Source organism: Metarhizium robertsii (assembly GCF_000187425.2).
Source record: "Metarhizium robertsii ARSEF 23 chromosome Unknown MAA_Scf_5, whole genome shotgun sequence".
NCBI classification, from domain to species: Eukaryota; Fungi; Ascomycota; class Sordariomycetes; order Hypocreales; family Clavicipitaceae; genus Metarhizium; species Metarhizium robertsii.
The window spans coordinates 2,069,122-2,086,914 of NW_011942193.1; the positions used below are offsets into that span (position 1 = coordinate 2,069,122).

At 51.6% G+C, this 17,793-nt stretch overlaps 10 protein-coding genes across 10 annotated transcripts; 3 read left to right on the forward strand and 7 right to left on the reverse strand.

The window, feature by feature from the left end:
* Positions 1-263: 263 nt before the first annotated feature.
* Positions 264-995, reverse strand: MAA_04037 (Shr3 amino acid permease chaperone; the record flags this gene model as incomplete). The annotated part of the gene is made up of 2 exons (XM_007822035.1): positions 264-826; positions 908-995. 2 exons carry the CDS (start codon positions 993-995, stop codon positions 264-266), a joined length of 651 nt encoding a protein of 216 aa, XP_007820226.1.
* A 1,397-nt stretch (positions 996-2,392) lies between these two features.
* MAA_04036 (GCN5-related N-acetyltransferase (GNAT) domain protein) lies at positions 2,393-3,194 on the reverse strand (the record flags this gene model as incomplete). Its single annotated transcript, XM_007822034.1, has 2 exons — positions 2,393-2,730; positions 2,792-3,194. The coding sequence occupies 2 exons, from the start codon at positions 3,192-3,194 to the stop codon at positions 2,393-2,395; spliced, it is 741 nt and encodes a 246-aa protein (XP_007820225.1).
* A 697-nt stretch (positions 3,195-3,891) lies between these two features.
* On the reverse strand, positions 3,892-4,785 carry MAA_04035 (Extracellular membrane protein, CFEM domain protein; the record flags this gene model as incomplete). The annotated part of the gene is made up of 5 exons (XM_007822033.1): positions 3,892-3,966; positions 4,019-4,309; positions 4,393-4,430; positions 4,486-4,663; positions 4,720-4,785. The coding sequence occupies 5 exons, from the start codon at positions 4,783-4,785 to the stop codon at positions 3,892-3,894; spliced, it is 648 nt and encodes a 215-aa protein (XP_007820224.1).
* Positions 4,786-6,046: 1,261 nt separating this feature from the next.
* Positions 6,047-6,600, reverse strand: MAA_04034 (CFEM domain-containing protein; the record flags this gene model as incomplete). The annotated part of the gene is made up of 2 exons (XM_007822032.1): positions 6,047-6,303; positions 6,366-6,600. 2 exons carry the CDS (start codon positions 6,598-6,600, stop codon positions 6,047-6,049), a joined length of 492 nt encoding a protein of 163 aa, XP_007820223.1.
* A 722-nt stretch (positions 6,601-7,322) lies between these two features.
* Positions 7,323-9,200, forward strand: MAA_04033 (general substrate transporter; the record flags this gene model as incomplete). Its single annotated transcript, XM_007822031.1, has 3 exons — positions 7,323-7,534; positions 7,600-7,887; positions 7,946-9,200. The coding sequence occupies 3 exons, from the start codon at positions 7,323-7,325 to the stop codon at positions 9,198-9,200; spliced, it is 1,755 nt and encodes a 584-aa protein (XP_007820222.1).
* A 109-nt stretch (positions 9,201-9,309) lies between these two features.
* MAA_04032 (Ca2+ transporter) lies at positions 9,310-10,436 on the reverse strand (the record flags this gene model as incomplete). The annotated part of the gene is made up of 2 exons (XM_007822030.2): positions 9,310-10,188; positions 10,266-10,436. The coding sequence occupies 2 exons, from the start codon at positions 10,434-10,436 to the stop codon at positions 9,310-9,312; spliced, it is 1,050 nt and encodes a 349-aa protein (XP_007820221.2).
* A 681-nt stretch (positions 10,437-11,117) lies between these two features.
* Positions 11,118-11,691, forward strand: MAA_04031 (Carbohydrate-binding WSC; the record flags this gene model as incomplete). Its single annotated transcript, XM_007822029.2, has 2 exons — positions 11,118-11,395; positions 11,484-11,691. The coding sequence occupies 2 exons, from the start codon at positions 11,118-11,120 to the stop codon at positions 11,689-11,691; spliced, it is 486 nt and encodes a 161-aa protein (XP_007820220.2).
* Positions 11,692-12,009: 318 nt separating this feature from the next.
* On the reverse strand, positions 12,010-12,714 carry MAA_04030 (cupin domain-containing protein; the record flags this gene model as incomplete). The annotated part of the gene is made up of 2 exons (XM_007822028.1): positions 12,010-12,098; positions 12,159-12,714. 2 exons carry the CDS (start codon positions 12,712-12,714, stop codon positions 12,010-12,012), a joined length of 645 nt encoding a protein of 214 aa, XP_007820219.1.
* Positions 12,715-13,307: 593 nt separating this feature from the next.
* MAA_11231 (Aminoglycoside phosphotransferase) lies at positions 13,308-13,802 on the forward strand (the record flags this gene model as incomplete). Its single annotated transcript, XM_011413211.1, has 1 exon — positions 13,308-13,802. One exon carries the CDS (start codon positions 13,308-13,310, stop codon positions 13,800-13,802), a length of 495 nt encoding a protein of 164 aa, XP_011411513.1.
* A 95-nt stretch (positions 13,803-13,897) lies between these two features.
* On the reverse strand, positions 13,898-17,370 carry MAA_04029 (DNA-repair protein, UmuC-lik; the record flags this gene model as incomplete). Its single annotated transcript, XM_007822027.1, has 2 exons — positions 13,898-17,072; positions 17,126-17,370. The coding sequence occupies 2 exons, from the start codon at positions 17,368-17,370 to the stop codon at positions 13,898-13,900; spliced, it is 3,420 nt and encodes a 1,139-aa protein (XP_007820218.1).
* Between the last annotated feature and the right edge of the window lie 423 nt (positions 17,371-17,793).

Here is a 17,793-nt window from a genome sequence, read left to right on the forward strand (position 1 = left end):
GCCTTGATTCTATGAGACTTTCGGTCCGTCTAGAGCTGGCAAACTCGATTTTATTATCCTGTGTTCAGACTCGCCCCTCTTGGCACAACCCTATTTCACATCCATGCGGTGTACCCCTAACAACGCGACAATACTTGGGCAATCAGGGAGGGGAATGGGGGACAAAGGTAGAGTCCCTCAATAGTGAATACTATATTGTACAACCTGTTATTCCTACCACCCAGCGTGGCTCAGCACTATTGGGAGTCTCCCGTTTTGGCACCTTACTGCTTCTTCTTGTTGGCCGCCTTGCTAGCAGGAGTATCCTTCTTCGCCGCCAAAGCAGCCTCGTCGTCTGAATCTCTCTTCTCCGCATACCACTGTCCGGCCTGCAGAACTAGAACGCCAATCAATACAAGTGCCAAGATGGTATTGCTGGCAGAGAGCACCCTCAAGCTGTCCTCGCGTCCCAGAATCACCTCGCCATCGAACCTAGCCTTGGCATTCTTGAAATCATCGCTGTCAAAGTAGCCCGAGCTCATGGTACGCAGGCCCTTGACAATGTTGGTAATGTACACGGCAACGCCAATCGTGTAGAGGATCAAGGACGCGCCATCAAACAGGAAGTTGGCCTCGCTAGGTCTGAACAGCTTGATGAACAGCCCCAGGAACCCAACGCTTACGATGATGTTGAGCATTCGTCCGATGAGAGGTGGCGACTGGTGAATGAACTTCAAGTGTGTCTCGATCTGATCATAGTAGCTGGCCGGAACGGGCTCCTTGCTCCAGAGCAGTGGGAAGTCGTAGGGAAAGGACGCGAAGAGGATTCCGAGGAAAAAGCAGGTTGCTGCAACAAAGTGCCACGTTAGCACGATACATGCCCATGATCATTTAGGTTGCGCCGTGATGCGCTCGTAGACAAGCATACGTCCGATAATCATAAACGTCGAGAAGGATCCGGACCCGCGATAATTGGATGACTTGGTCGTCTTGGACCAATCGATATAGGAGCCCATTTTCGAAAGGATGATGAGGCGAGAGGCCGGCTAGATGCTATTATGTGCTAGTCGTATGCGTGCACGAGGAGACGTCACCGGAGCTGGTGTCTGGTCGTATTGAGGTGTTTTGTCGCGAGGCAACACGCGAATTTTGTCGCCAAGTGTGTGGAGACAGCTTAATGTGGCGTCGCGAGGCGGAGTGTGGGGGACCTGGAGCTTACTCCGTGAAGACATCCACAAATAGGTGCAGGCTCATTACTCGTGGCCAACACGCCAGATTGTTAGTAGCTACGTGTGGGTATCGCCAATTTGCTAACGGAGGAGTTGCATCTCCATCATTGGCCATTTCGAAGGGGCTCCTTCCTCGTCGTCGTTTTCTTGGGCAAAAGTGGAAAAGAGTCAACTGGTTTATCCAATTGAGAAGACAATATGCGAATGTTCCTCTATATTATCTCCTAGTGGTCTTTATTTTCACCTTTATCGTTTTTTTTTTTTTTCCGCCGCCCCTTCACTCGTTCATCAATCACTCAGCAAACGACTACTTCAACTGCGAGGCTCAGTGGAACCTATAGAGACGGGGGCTCTTGCCTCCTTACATTGACTTCGTCAGAATTATCTTTTGACTTGTTAGCCGCAAATCCAGCCAGAATCTAACGACAGCCGAAAAACGACAGACGAAAGAATGCTCAAATTGCTAGTCATAAGTCTGCAAGCCTGTCACTAGCAGCTCGAAAGAGCCAGACATGTGAGAAAATGGCATACCCTATACCACACCGAAAACCAAACCGTTCATAATTTCCCCAAGCATGTTCAAGAAGACGTCATTGATTGCTGGGTCCGAGGTGAAGGACGGAAAGGTTACTTGCATTGAGTATGGTAGGCTTCTTGTGGTTTTCTAACGTGCAGAGTTGCTGCCAATGACTCGTAACAACTGTTTTAATATGTAAGAAGGAGACTCGGCTAACAAATGCATCTACAGCGGCATGTGGCAAAGACAGGTTCAGACTTGATAATCTTTAAAGATTAAAAGACCAATTACAAGATGCACATGGGATGCGGCTGCCGATTGTTTCAGCTCAACAAATAAGCGAGCTAGACCTCCTAATCCGAGTTCGTCATAGCCAAAGACCGAAATGTTGCAACTGTTCACATCAGCCATCTACAGCAGGCAAATCCTTATTCCCTCCAACTCAACCACTGTCGGTAGCCTGATTAACCGGGCAGCCGGGACACCCATGGCACCGGATGAGGCAATTAAAACTGTGGACAAGGAGTGTGATTACAATCGGCAGGGATGATGGGGCACAACCGCCACACACTTTTATCAGATGATCAGATAATCGCACCAAAACACTGTTCAATTATGCCAAGACAAAAAGCCCACCAACAAATCAAGCCAAAACATTAGTTAACTACTAGACGGCAGCCACAGGGACAGGCAAGGCATCCTTAGAAAACCCAGGGTATCCTTTTTGACGCCATTCCTGAAAAGTTACGCCTCCTGCAACAGACGGCATTTTCACCATGAGGGGCACTTCGATGTCCTTTTCCGTTCCGAGTACCTCGGCCTTGTGAACAATCTTTTCTGGCAGCAACTCGAATCCCATCTTCTTGTACAAGTTCACTGTCGAGGGAGATGACTCAAAGTACAGAGGCAATCCGGCCAGCTCGCCCATCTGCATACCCCACTGAACCAGGAGCTGTCCCGCCTTGCGTCCTTGATGCTGAGGATCCACCGCAATAACGTGGCAGTCTAGATTCTTGTCAATTTCCACATCACGAGAAGCCACATTGCATTGCATTGCTTCGCTTACAGATGTATGGCCGCCCACCAAAGAGCCTCTCTCTCATTTCCCACAGGGGGTTGAGGACCGTCTCGGCTCGTTCCCGGTGTTCTCCCTCCAACCACGGAACTCCATGGTTTTTGCGCTCTTCCGGAGACCGCTCCCGAAGATAGACATCACCAAGACCCATGCCGATAATTTCGCCTGTGGATGTGTCGACACATTTGAGCGTGTATTGGTTGTCACTGCTATGCCAGTATTGCAATGTCCCGGCAGCGTGTCCTTTTCTAAACTCATCGTCGGTGATTTGCGCGCCCGGGAAAAGAATTTTGAGCATGATCTGACCCATTAGGTCGTGCTCAAAGGCAGAAAAGTACACATCATAGATGCGACGAATATCTGGAATAAGGGCTGGGAGAATGACTTGACCCATGCTGGACAGAATTTACAAGGTCAAAAGAAGCTTTTTGGGGTAGAGTTGAAATCCAAGGAAAAGATCGACAACAGACTGTCCAACTTGAAGGCCCGACTATATATCGTTTACTTCAGCCCGGGTTCAAGGCTCACACAGAAGGCAAACCAGTCAAAAAAATTTCTCCACCACGGGGAGTTTCCGGGAAGCGGGCTGGCCAATGCTGTGGTATGGCCGCATTTATTCTTGTTCGTGTGGCACGCGAGGCCGGGTTTGTTAGTATAGCATGGCGTTGATGACCTACGGGTGGGATGCACGACGTCGCACACACATGATACCCTCTCGACTCGGAACGGCTGAACACTTTCGACACCAGCTCCCTTGCTCCCTTACCGAGTACAGGGGTAATGTCCCCAAGGATTAGCTCCTTTCATCTAGGAAGCCTTCAGGCTAATTACGGCAGAATTTTTGGCATATGCAGCAGACTGACGAGAAATCGTTGCATCCCATTATTCAATTCAACTATTACTGATCTCTTGACCCAGAACATTGGGGCTCATTATGTGTAATTAACAATTCACACTTTACGGAACAATGTGTCCAAGGAAAAGAAACCACACTGGATTTCCACCGACTACAATTCACCAGGAGAAAGTTTGCAGCTTTGTGCCTAGCAAGTTACAAACTTCTACCACTGATACACAGCCAATCAGTTGACTTAGAGGAGCTGGACAGCAGCAGCTCCAACACACATGGCACCCAACATGGCGGTGCCAAGTTTCAAGTTCACGCCCTTGCCAAAATTAGCTTATTTTAGTTTGGATGGAGGCTCGCGGTAAACTTACGGCAGCGGTCACAACACCAGAAGAAGTTGGCTGGGCGCCGGTCTGGTTGGTGGTTTGAAAAGGCTGCTGGGTAACAGTGGCAATGATGGACGAGGCCTGTGAGGAGTGACCTTGTACTGGCGGCACGACAGTTGATGCCACGGCTGAAGCGGCAGCAGAGGTGGCAGTCGAGGCGGCATTCAAGATAGTCGTCACATCGTTCTCGGGGCTTGACTTGACAGCAGTATCAACGGGAGCATTGCTGGTCGTGGATGGGGTGGTAACGGCAGGAGCCTGGCTGGTAGCCGGGTTCTGTTTGTCCCAGGAAAAAGAAAAAGTCAGTAAAGGAGCTTTTCGAGTCTGTTGGCTGAGCGCATTGGGGGAGAGCAACATACCACAGGACGGGTAGGAGGGTCGATGGGCACACCCATGTCTGCAGCTTTCTGTTAGTCCAAAGAATTACTCTGAATCGGCGGCCTTTCACGAACCTTTGCAAAGACTAACACCAAAGTTGACTGCATCTTGGGCATTGTCACCACACTTGGAGTAAGCGCACTCTGCGAAATAGTTCTGGAGGTCCTTGCCCTTGCAGAAGCAAAGGTACATACTGGCCTCCCTGCAGGAAAGCGGAGGATGCTCAGTAACCACGGACTGGAAGCAGTCGACCTTTTGAACGATATCAGCTAGATGGAGTCTACAGGTTCTTTTCGCCTCGAACTTACAGCACACAGGGACTGTGCAGAAACAGTGGCCAGCAAGGCGGCAGCAGCAACGACAGTGGTTTTCATGATGTTTGAGAAGACACTAAAACTCGAGGAACGAATGTATAAATGTTGCTGAAGGGCGGAGATGAGCGAACGAAAACTGAAGCTCGAGAGAAGAACTATGATCAAGTCTCGGACTCCTATAAAAACGGTGGACAAACCCACGATGACTAGGAACGCACCCGAGAAGGTAGATATACCTCACCCCGAGCCAAGCCAGTATGGCAGGCCCCAAAATCCCGACTCGTTTTGTTACAGGGCTTGTTTTCGAGGCGTAGTCGAGAACAATGAATGCTTCAACTCGGAGGGAGCTCTCCACGTTGGTGATGTGGGGTCTTTGTGATGGGTCCATTAAATCTATCAGCTCTTGGTGTTTTGAGCTTCATAGTTATCAGATCATCAGATAACAGCTGAATGGGCTCGGACCTGTCAGGCCCACACCGCACGAGGCATGCCTGCAAATAGGCTTCTCCTTTTTTCTCCTCGAAAAATGCTGGTGCAATCATTAGGAGGGACCAAGGCCATACTCCAGTGCACATCGTCCCCAGGCGGAGCGAGAAGGAGTACAACATACCGCCTGGAGGCTGCTGTGGCTGAAACTCTAAGTGCTCAAGGATGGCACCCCATCTTATCAGATCCTCGGGCCCTGGTTGTCTTGACAGGGGGACCCTTGCCCCTTGGTCGCCCTGTCAGGCAATACTAGCACCCTACTCCGTACTACATTTTAGTCAACATTGAAGGCGGCTCCATAAACGCTCTCTGGTCCCTGTTTTGCGATTCAGCTGAGATAAAATAGCTCCAACCAACCCCATCTTTAAGCGACGGGTTTGCATACCAACAGACTGTTGTCCAATGAGCACCATAACCGACTACTCCGGTAGCGCGCTGGGAAAAGTCGGTGTCATGCGAATAGATGAAGTTGAGAGCTCGGATCAGCAGAGTTTGCTGAGGCCCAACTCGTGGCTTGCATTGTGCAAGGTGAAATGAACCATGACGAACAAGCTTGGAGGCAAAGACATACATGTTAGCGTCACCTAAAGACGCCGTTTCCCGGGGTATGATTCAGTTTGCCGCTTCTCAAACACCGTTTTTACCCGTGTGCTTCTCGGTCACTGGGTTATCAAAGTATCAGTCGACGTCTCGGCCAAGCAATGGAGAAGCTTTTGATACTAGCCGGATGCTTTGAGCGGCCGCAAGCCCCTGTCCTAACGCTACTTGAATATGTACATACAAAGTCCACCAGGAGCCGGTGACGTTTCTTTCCACCCATCACCCAGTTTGCCGCCTACAGGGCAGCCAACAGCCCGGCGACAAGCAGACCGAGAGCCCTTCCTGGAGCATCAGTGGCCGCAGCTCCGGGAGCCGAGGTGCTAGTGGCCTGACCAGCCGAGGATCGTGTTGAGGCAGCAGAAGTAGCGTCCCCAGTCACGACTCCGGTGGCTGGACCAGTCGCCGTGGGAGCAGTAGTCTTTGAAGCACCTCCAGCCTTGGCCTGAGCAGTGGCAGCAGCACAGAATTTTGCGCCGGCGGGCAGAACCTTGCCTATTACACCACTGTGTGAGTTGGGCCGGGATACAAAGTCGTTGAGCAAGATGCAAACATACCGACAGCTTCATCTGGGCCACATGCTTGCAGAACGCAGTTCACGCCAGCGTTGTAGATGGCCTCATAGTTCTTCTGTACGCACATACAGACGGCATCGTCCATTGAGCAGTCTGTGGCCTGTTTCGTAGCCTGATCGAGACACTTGAGAGAGCACTCGGGAAAGTAGTCCTTTCTGTTCTGCGCGACGACACTGCCGGTAAAGGCACAGGCCAAGAGGAGCAGAGTTGACTTCATGGCGAGATTCGGATGGGAAAATAAGTGTACGAATGCAGAACTTGATGCTTTGTTGCCCTGCTTCTGCGGGTGTTGGAGATGGTGATATTGTGAGCTGTTCCTGATAGAACAAAGAATCTCAAGTTCGGGATTGGTTACCACGAGGAGATTTAAAACTGGAAATACCGGAGCTGCATACATAACCACAAGCATGTCATCTCTTATGCTTAAGCGAAAGGGAGAAAAAATCCCCCACCACTTCGCATCCTCGGGAACCTTGGCACATCTCTCAAGAAAATCATCCTGGTTCCATGCCGGGTCACCGGCTGTTCATGGGTCGGCGCCACACCGGCGCTATTGAAACAATTTCAGGCCTGGAACACCGGATCCGCATCGTTTTCCTGATTGATAAGATTTTTCATCGGCATGGGTTTCGGCATGTCGCCATGACAGAGCTGCAACCGGTACGGTGACCTCGGCTGTGGCCGGAGAGATGTTAGCCGCATGCTCCAACTCATCCGTCAGTCATCTCACATACATGACAGGATTGAGTGGAACTTTGTGGATTGGGAATTTTTCATTTTTGGGGAGGGGGAGATACAGAAGTGTTTGACAGCTTTGGGGAGCTACCCTTGCATTTGGTCTTGTCTCGGGACATGTCATGCCTTAAGCGCGCGGCCCTCTACAACCTCCCCACGATCAAAGTCAGTGCCATAGTAGAAAGAGACAAGGCGTTGTCGAAAATGGGCATCTTTTCTCGATACGCTGCCTGTCCGGAGAATACAGCAGAGACAAAGCAGGATATGGCTGGGCTCGGCTCTGAGATACCGATGGACTCGTTGGAAAAGGACGAGGAAAGGCCAGCATCTGATAAAGGGAAGCAAGATGGCGTCAAGAAAGTTGAAGCTGCGGCTGCTGTTTGGACAAAATGGCATCTTGTAGCTGCGTTTGCCAAGTAAGTAGACCCCTTCGCTGCTTATCGATGAACAACAACCCAGCCTGGTAACATGTACGGCGCAGTATTTGGCTCATCTACTTCATTCTCTCCATCATGGAAGTCGTTTTTCGCACGTTGGACCCTTTTGTTACTAGCACGTTTCAAAAGCATTCTCTCACTGCGGCAATGGGCATCATATCCAGCATCGTTGGCGGTCTTTCAAAGCTGGCCATTGCCAAAATCCTGGACACTGTCGGCCGGCCGCAAGGTATGGCACTGGCTCTGGCCTTTTGGGTTATGGGCATGGTCATGATGGCCGCGTGTAAGAATGTTGAGACGTACGCGGCAGCGCAAGTGTTTGCGCAAACTGGGTATGCTGAGATGTGACGGTGCGGTCGGCGGCCGAGCTGAATGCTGACTCCATGACAGATCACAGGGTGTGAGCTACTGTTTAACTATCTTCATCGCCGATACAACGAGCCTTCTAAACCGACCCCTCATGCTGGCTTTTGCAACATCCCCTTATATTGTCACCACCTGGATCGGTGGACCGATGGCCACGAGCGTCATCAAAGGCCCTGGCTGGGAATGGGGGTTTGGCATGTGGGCAATCATCACACCGGTTGTGGTGCTGCCGCTAGTGCTCGTATTTGCATGGAACCAGAACAAGGCCGAGAAGAAGGGCCTGGCCCCAAAGAATTCCATTCGGGACATCAGCCTCGGTGCTGTCAAGAGGTTCGTCATTGACGTCGATCTCATTGGCCTGCTCCTTTTGGCTGCCGGCATGGCATCGTTCCTCCTCCCATTCGCATTGTACCAGTACCAAGACGATGGCTGGAGAAGCGCTCTTGTCATCTCCATGATTGTCGTGGGCGGCCTTCTCATCGGCGTCTTTGTGCTTTGGGAAAAATTTGGCGCTCCAGTCACCTTTATCCCACTGCGTCTCCTTGCCGACCGCACCGTCTTCTTCGCCGGCCTCATGTTTCTCTTTGTATTTGCCAACTCACTCATCTGGGGGAGTTTCTTTACCTCTATGCTGCTCGTTGTCTGGAACACGGGCGTGACAAAAGCGACGTACATTTCCAACATTTACAGGGTTGGATCGTGTTTCTCTGGCCTGGTCATCGGCTACCTGATCCATCTCACGGGGCGATTCAAATGGGTCGGCACCATGTTTGCCCTGCCCCTCATGCTCCTCGGCGTCGGTCTCATGATATACTTTCGACGAGCCAGCCAAAGTCTCGGTTTTGTCATCATGACCCAAATATTTGTGGCCTTTGCCGGCGGCCCACTCGTTATTGCCGGCGAAATGGCCATGATGGCGCCTTCAGACCATCAACATATTGCCGTCATCATTGCGATCCTCGACTTGTTTTCTGGCGTTGGCAATGCTATTGGACGAGCAATCTCATCCGCAATCTGGGCGGGGACATTCAAGGACGCCCTGAGGAAGCGACTACCTGCCGACGCGCCGATTGATAGCATCTATGGCAGTCTGCCTATTCAGATGAGCTATGAACCCGGATCAGAGGAGAGAATTGCCATTTCTGAGGCGTATTCCGAGTCGCAGCGGTATATGCTGATCACGAGCACATGCTTTGTGGTAGTCGCCTGGGCGTGTACGTGGGTTTGGAGGGATATCAAGTTGAAGGACAAGAAGCAGACAAGGGGATATGTGGTGTAGACATTGCCTGCTCAGGCGGCGAATTGTAAAAGAAAGACGGGGGTACGCGCTGGAGGCTAGTTGGCGAGACTCTGCATCGACACCATGCCACCATGGTTGCAATACCTGGCTAGACGCCTTCCCGATGGGCGATTGTATACTCCAATACTATGAATGCGACGTATGCCAAAATCATGACAACCCCAACTGCCTTGGCTCCCCTCCCCCTGAGCCACACTGTCACTGTAAAAGTCAGCGTAGACACCCAAAGGACGGTCAGCTCCCCAATCGTCACTGTGCCTCTGTCCAGCTCTCCGCCGGTACTAATCAATATGATACCACAGCACAACGACAACAAGAAGATATTGCTCCCCGCGCAGTTTGCTACTAGAATCTGACCATGCCCTCTATATCCACTCACGACGGAAATCAATTTCTCAGGAAGCGTAGTTGCGATGGAGAGGATAACGACGCCAAATGAGATGTCAGACATGTGCAACTGCGTAGTGATATTCGCCGCAGCGTGCGAGAGAATGTACGCTGACAGGGCGAGGGCGACAATGCCGAAGATGAGTTGGAGAGTGTGATGGGTGACGGAGCGACGGAGCGGGCTTGGAGAAGGATTGCCGATGAGGGCTGTCCGTTCAGTGTCTTCATCTTCATCTTCATCTTGATCGTCGTCCGAGTCCGAGTCCTCGGGAGCGGCAAGGACGCCCTTGACGACGGCGACACCTACAGAGACGAAGTAGACGACAAACCCGACGATCAAGACGGATCCGCAAACAATCCACGCAACTCTGCTGGAATAGTACACGACGGGAACAACGAGCGTGGTCAGCACAAGTGTCAGCAGAGAGTAGATGCGCGAGCCGCGATCAAACTCAATGTTCCTGGAGCAAAGCAGCCCCAAGGAAAAGGCACCCAGGATATTGGATATGGATGCGCCAATGACATTGCCGAGGGCAAGGGACGAACGGCCCTGCCCGAGGGAGGAGACTACCACGGCGAGCTGACTTTGTCAACGTGTACTATTATATGGTGAATGCGAGATGGGGATATGCGGCAGCAAAGTGAGTGAGAACCTACTTCTTCCCATTCGGCGCCGGCGGTAACCAATCCAATGAGGAGTTCTGACACGTTAATGACGGAGGCTAATGTGGCGGCGTGGGATATGAATTTGTCGGTGGCAAACTCGAGGAGGAAGAGGGTTGATATGAAGACGCATATATTGTAAGGGAGGCTGACGTCTTGGGCCATGTTGGCTCGTGGTCAAGTGGTGACGGTGATGGTGTTGAGGTGAGAGAAGTTGGGGGAAATTGAATCAGAGGCGCAATTGAGCGGCGGGGACACCGGGGAGGGAGCGCCAAATGGGCCATGTCGATCTCTCTACTCGGGGGGCAATTGGCAGGAAGATTTCTGTAAATACTATTGTTCTGATGACTTTTGCATTCAATGGTAATAAAGCAAAAGTTTCTGGCGGCAACTTTGGCCGTCGGGTGATGACCAGTCTCGACTCTCAAGTCACAAGTCACGAGTCGCGAGTCACGACTTGCGACTCACTGGGTCGGCGTACATGAGAAGGTTGCCATCTACTTGAACTTCGGAACAAAGGAAAAAAACATAGACTCACAGCACATGGCACCAGTCTGACGATGTATGATCCATTCCAAGAAACACTCAAATTAAACCATGCAGGTTGCAGCCAAGTTTTGGCCGTGCGTGCGTCCAGCCGCATCAGCCTCTGACTAAGCCTCTCATGATCCATGAAGCTAAACGGAAATTGAACAACAAATTGCCTGTCACGGCCTTGCCCAGCCCCTGACGTCCGATTCCATCATCTGCCGCACAGCAGACTCAATTGCTCCCCAAGGGCATAAGTCGTAACCTGTGCCCATCTTACAGGCCATTCTCCTACTACCTGTCGCCCGGTGCTTCGCCATGATACTCTTCCGCCTCCTTCTGCTCCTAGCTTCTCTCACCCTCGCAGCAGCTCAGCAGAGCTCTGCCGTGCAAACCTACAGGGAATCCAAAACGTACACCTATTACGGGTGCTACAACGAAACGACTGAAATCGAAGGCTCCGACCACTCACGCGCCTTGTCCGGCGGCGCAAATGAAGTCAAGAAGGGCGAGATGACGGTACCGATGTGTCTTGACTTTTGCAATAATGGGGAGAATGGCGCTCATTATCGCTATGCAGGGCTAGAATGGGCCAGGTGAGTTTGACCAAGTCGCGACGAAGAAACTTGGACACGACTCTGGCGTGTAAAAAGGGGGGGGAGCGCGAGAAGCTGACCTTGGCAGGGAGTGCTGGTGTGCGCAGAGCATAGCCGGTATTTCGGCAAAGCTCGACGATGGAGAGTGCAACTTTCCCTGCGAGGGGAACACTTCACTCGCCTGCGGAGGGTCTCTCAAGCTGAGCGTCTACAGGATGTCAAGTGCGGGTGCCCAGGCCTCGCCCGTGCTTTTGGCGTCGTTTCTTTCCCTTGTGGCTGCGTTTGCATGGTTGTGAGTCTTGGCTCTCGAGCTCGACGGTTTTCTGCATGGAGCATATTTACCACTGGGTGTACATGGTACTTGGGAGGCGGGATGTTGTATTGTATATAGTAGCGCCTGCAAACAAGAACAAGGGGAGAATCTTGCATCGGGGGCCCGAGACGGGCTTATGAGACTAACTACCAGGCTTGGAAGTCGACCACGTCTACCTAAAGGACGACATGATGGGCAGAAAGGATACACAAAAAAGATAAAAGTTCCCTGACATGCAACTTTTAAACTCACTAGAGGATCTGCATAATACGGAGATACCTAGAGAGCTGGTCCTGTATCATCACAAAGTCTCGGGCATGGTTTCGCACGCCTGCGAGAAGAAGATCCTCGCAGGACCTTCACCGTCATTCACAATGCCATAATAATTCCCTAGAAGCAATCAGCACACCTCGGCACATATACACAACCCCGGGCCGAACAGAAACTCACCCCTAGGCACAGTCCAGATGCCACCAGTCGAGATTCGAAACCTGGTCTGGTGGACCGTCACCAAGACCTTTCCAAAATGCACAAAAAACACCATTTGCATCATTCTCGTATTCTTAGTTCTCTTCTCGCCGCCGGGGGGGATATCCACCACGCCCGCGCCCATGTATGGCATGTGAAGGGTTTTGGCGTAGCTAAAGGTGGCCCCTGGGATTTCCCAAGTCTCGATCGCGCTGGCCGATATAGCAATCTGCTCGTCTGCAATATCAACCTCGATGGCTTCGATCGGTGGCCAGAGTTGGAGTTGGTAACTTGGCTGCCAGACGACGACGCTGGCGCGGACCGTGCCTTCGTTTGTCTCCCAGGCGTCCAAGTCTTGGTCATGGGCGGCCGGTTCAACGTTGCCGTTCGACTTGGACCCTGTCTCTGGCTGACTTGTCGGGCCTCCTCTTATGACGAGTTGATACTCGGTAAGAGGCACGTCTTGTCCCACCAGTGGTTCCTCTGTGTGTTCTACCCGCCGGGCATACTCGGAAATTTGATGGGTGATGTTATCCATCGTGCCCGGAAACAGTTGTCTTATTTGATCTCGGCAGCGGTAGCCGAGGGGGGGGCCTTTTTTCTTCTCCTCTGTTTCTTTACTGTTTCTGGTTATTGGTCATGCTTACGCTAGTGATATTGCTTTTGGTGTGGGCGGCTGAGTCCAAGAAAATAGATGAAGCCAAAAACGAATACTGCTTGGCAGCAGGACGACGAGTGAGGACTCTGCATATGTGAGGAGTAAACTGTTGGCCCCTCTAGCATATTCTCTCCCTTATTGGGTGTCAGGCTTTCGTAGGCATGTTAGTCACGGTAATCAATAGAGGCCTCACCTTATTTACTAAAAGGTTTAAGTAATTAATCTGATACCATCGTTACTTTTTCTAGTAATTATAGCTACTCACAACATTCTTTAGTATTAAAAGTCCTTGGTTTTCTAAACGCCTTGATGACCTAACCTAAAGAGCTCTATCAAAGCAGCGGTGAGCCTGATGCCCAAGTCTCGTGATCATAGCCCTTGTGTAACACAGTGACGTCTGACAGAGCCTCACTACGTGCACGATGAGAGTAGGGCCAAGCTTGCCGCTAACCAACCCTGCGACTTGTCGAAACATGTCACAGAAGACTTCAGTGTTCATCCGCCGTGATACGAAAATCTTAACAAGACCCGGACCAGATGAGGGATTTGAAACCGAAAATGTGGGATACTGCCTATGTCGTGGGAACATGAGGAACCGACCGTTTGAGGAGGAAGGCGCCGACGGCCCTGCTCCTGCGTGCCCAATTGTGAACGGCAACCACGAAGCGGGAAAGGCACCTGCTGTGCCTCCATGTCTTTTTGGGCCGCTTCCTGGGCCTCCTTCTCCGGTTGCATCAAATCATGACCAGGCGTCTGACGCCTTGAATCCATCTCAACAAAGACCGCCTGCGAAAGTTGATTCCGCCGAATTGGAGAATGGCGACGATGCAGAGCGCCCTTCCTCTACGTCGGACTCAACCCTCCAAGTTGGGTTCAACAGGTTCTTTTTGCACCCAGCAAGCGAAGGACCTCCCATGAGGATGATTAGGTATATATATACGCTCGGAAATACAGCCGAAGATACGTGATAAAGTAAGACGTTTCCCGGTCCATTGGCCTTGAGGGTGGCCTACTACTCAGTATACTAATACAAAATCTACAATGGTTGTCATCAAGTCATGAGTTAAATATCCAATGGCCCGAATCCCCGCTCCTTCACAGCAGCCTGCACAGCACTTTCGACCTGTTTTGCAGCTTCGCGCCATGATTCCTGTCCCCTTCCCGGACTTCCATCCTGTTCCACAAGGATATGCAGCCACTTGATGAGAATGACGACCTTTTCAAGGTCTCGCTCCTCCTTGACTACCTTTTGCAAGTACTTGTCAAATACCTCTACATCATTACTGTGTGGCCCATCATGCCGTGTCTGGGTGTGCCAGGCATCAAGCATGTCCTTGACTTCTCGTGTCGAGGTGACTCCTGAGCTGGCAAACGCTACTTTTCGCGGAGGGGCGGGAAAGGCTATCTTCCTCTGACCACCAGGCAAGACACTCTCTGTATCTGAAGTAGTGTGTCTCCGCGGTGGAGCGTCAAGGCCTGATCGGAGGGCCATTCTTCGGCGGCGGTGATCAGCAACTACTTCCTTGCGCACATCCTCCGGCAGCTCGGCGAGGAACTCGGCGTCCAGCTCCTCAATATCTTCCACGATGGGGCTCTCAGACCCCGGCCTGAGTGTCCTGAAGTTTGTCTGAACCACCCCGGTCTGTGCATCTCGTTGACGCTGGGCCTTGCCAAATATGCTCCGGATGCCACCTTGTTTGGTAGGCGTCGTTTGCTTCCGTGGCTGGACAAGATGTTGGTCTCTCCGTGGAGATTGGGGTACAGCAGGTCTTCGTCCATACGTGGCCAGGACTTCGGCTTTCATATCATCAGGCAGAGCGTTGAAGACGTCCGCATCGATCTGTGAAGGGAGCAGCGCCTCCATAGATGCAGGGCCTTCCGATCTTGGTACTTCTGGAGCAGGACTCTGTCGGGATCGCTGTCCCATTAACCTACTCCTGATGTCATTCGGCAATTCAGAAATGACGGCGGGATCCGGGTTACTAGGGAGAATAAACTGAGTCCCGGATACATTCAACGGAGTGTTGGCTTTGGCATCTTCCTGTGCGGCCTTTGACAGTGCCATAGCAGGGTGAACCTTTGGCTTGCGAGGCGTCAGTGGATCATCGGCAATGGGATCCGCGTCTATGCCATGGCCAGGAGATCGCTTCGGCTTTTGCGGGCTTTCGATGTCATCAATGGCCTCAGTTCGGGATGGCTTCTTCGCGGAAGAGGGACCTACAAACGGACCAAAGTTCAGTGTCCGTTGACTACTCTGGGTGGGCCGGGCTTGTTGTGCCTTGATCGGTTCCAGTTTGGTCATTTGCACGCCCAGACCACGCAAATCACCAGGACTAAATTTGAATGATCTCAAGATAGCGACGGCCTCTTTACCAATAGTTTCAGAGTTGTGCGTCGCCACACCAAATGTTGCGCTCTTGTTGAAAGTGTCACACCTGCCATGGCCCAGATGTTTGGCCGGGTCCAACGGTGCGTCCAGGCATCTTCGCATAATCTTCATGGTGAGATGCGTGCCCCTGACCTGCTCATTCACAAGACGCTTCTCCAACTCCTTGCACAAGTTGAACACAAACTCTTCTGCCTCTTGTTGGCTAATGAACCGAATTCCCCAGTTGACTTCAGCGGACACGGACTTTCGTGGTGGCTGCTCTCCAACCTCGGTTCGGTCAATGCCGCGAGCATAGTCTGAGAGTTTCTCGCTGGTCTTTGGTCCCAGGGCACCAGCAAGACGTTCCTTTGACACGGTCCGAACGTCTTTGACAAATTTGATTCCCAGCTCCTCAAGCTTTCCGCCGATGCTGTGAGAAACACCAGGTAGTTGCTCGACTGTCAATTCGCCCACGATATCCAGGACACTCTCTGGCTTGAGCTGAAATTGCCCGGCTGGTTTGGCTCTTCGCAGCGCGACTTTGGCCTGTAAAATGTTACCACCGATGCCAACAGAAACATCGCATCCGGTTTTGGTTTTGATGCTCTCTCTGAGCCTTGCAGCAATCTCATCTGCCTTCTCCTGTTCTCGCCAGACATTTCCTTCATCAATGCCAATGCCCTGGGAGTCCGACGTAGAGTACACAACAGCAGTAGCGTCTATCAAAGCCTCGTCAACACTGACGCTCTGCACGACTCCTCCGATAGACAGAATTGAGTCATAAAACAACCGACTAGCTTCTTCGTACGCGGGAAAGTCGTATGGCAAAACTTTGAGATCAGGACACAGCTCTGTAGCCCGTTTCATCCACATTCCATTTTTGACTCCGAATTCGCGGGCTGGGTAATTGCAGCTTGCAATTTCAGACCCTGGGCCACTGCTGTGTGCCACAACGGTAGGTTTGTCGGCATACTCGGGGTGTTTCTTCAGCGATACAGCACAAAAAAAACTGTCAAAGTCAACGTGCATAATGTAGCCCCGCGCGCCTGGCTTCTTTTTAAACATCCTTTGCGTTAACCCTTTCTCGGCAGCTAGTCGCTGCATTGCTGACTTCAGGCTTGCCTTCCAGGTGGAGAGATGATGCAGTCGGCTTTCGGAGTAAAATTGCTTGAGAAACTCGGGGTTTGCTGTCGATGACTTGCGTAAACGGGGGTCTGATAACAACCAAGCATTGTGTTCCTCAGACGTCATTTCTTTGGCTGGCTCCACAACTGGAGAGGGACTCCTAGCATTGACTACTGCACGACTTTGTTCTGGAGGTCCCATAACTTTATGATTCTGGGTGTCATGGCGGGTGGGTGTCACTACACCCTGGCTTTCTATGCTTCTGCAGAGGTAGGATTCAGAAGACGTCACCAGAGATTGGCATCTATCGGTCGGTTTCTGTTGTTCGTTGGCAGCGAGCGAAACTGGGGGCTTTGATGGAGTTGGTGTCTCTTCTGCGAAATGGCTCAAAGACTGACTGGGATCAGTTGTAGACGACTTGAACTGTGATGTGTAGAAGCTATTGTCGGTCTGCTCCTTGTATCCCCGCCTAGCTTCTGGACTGGCCTGCGTCATGCCTCGTTCATCATCAAATCTGAGGACCTTTTGTCTCGGTCCTTCATCCAGCACACGATAATCGCCCCATGGCATCAACTTGCCAGCGGCCACCGAGTCGACGATCCATGCGGGTTTGACGATCCGGTATCGGCCAAAATCAACGCTCTTTTTCGGAGGTAGAGTGGAAGCAATGATATGGGTAGCCATTGTCTTCGAGTCCAAGTATTGAATGAAGCCGCCGCCGTGCTCCACGATTTCGCGATGAAGGCTACATTCGAGTCAGCACAGGTCAAACTGGGAGTGACACGGCAGAGGGCGTACACATGCAGGGGCGGCTGAGTATAGCCGGTAATATGAGCAACTATTCCCTTGAAAATCTGAGGTTTGTCAGAAGCGGCACGCAGATCGGCGTCGAGATTCTGCAGCTTGATCTTCTTGCGGCGGAAGTAGTCGCCAAATCCACCAAACTTGCTACCCTCGTACTCGTCACCCTCCTCATCTTGAAACTTGTGATCTTCTATCCTCTTGCGCACCAGAGACGAATTCTTTTCCAATACGCTGCCCATCGTGAGTGTGGCAAATTGTATCCGCTATGCCCGGAAGTGTGGTTCGGGAAGAAGAGCAAGTCTGGCAACGTGTGGTTCGATCATGATCTGAGTGGTCATGTTTTCGTCGCGAGCGTTGAGACACGATGCGCCATTAATTTACGCGACTGGGTTTATTGCGTGGTGCGAGGTGTTAGTCGAGGAGAGATATCCAAAAAATGTTGCTTTCGAAATGGAAGAAACGGCGTGATGTTGATGAACATGAGAGCACGATGGCAACTTGCAGGGGTGGCAGACCGTGTATAGTGGAGAACTGGCACCGCGCCTTTCACACGTCATCCCGTGACTGGTTGCTGCATGTGGCTTGCTCCGTAACTTTGTGGGTACGTACCTAGGTACTTGACGCCGTGCACCGAGAGTCTGGAGGCCAGAGACAGTAGTTCT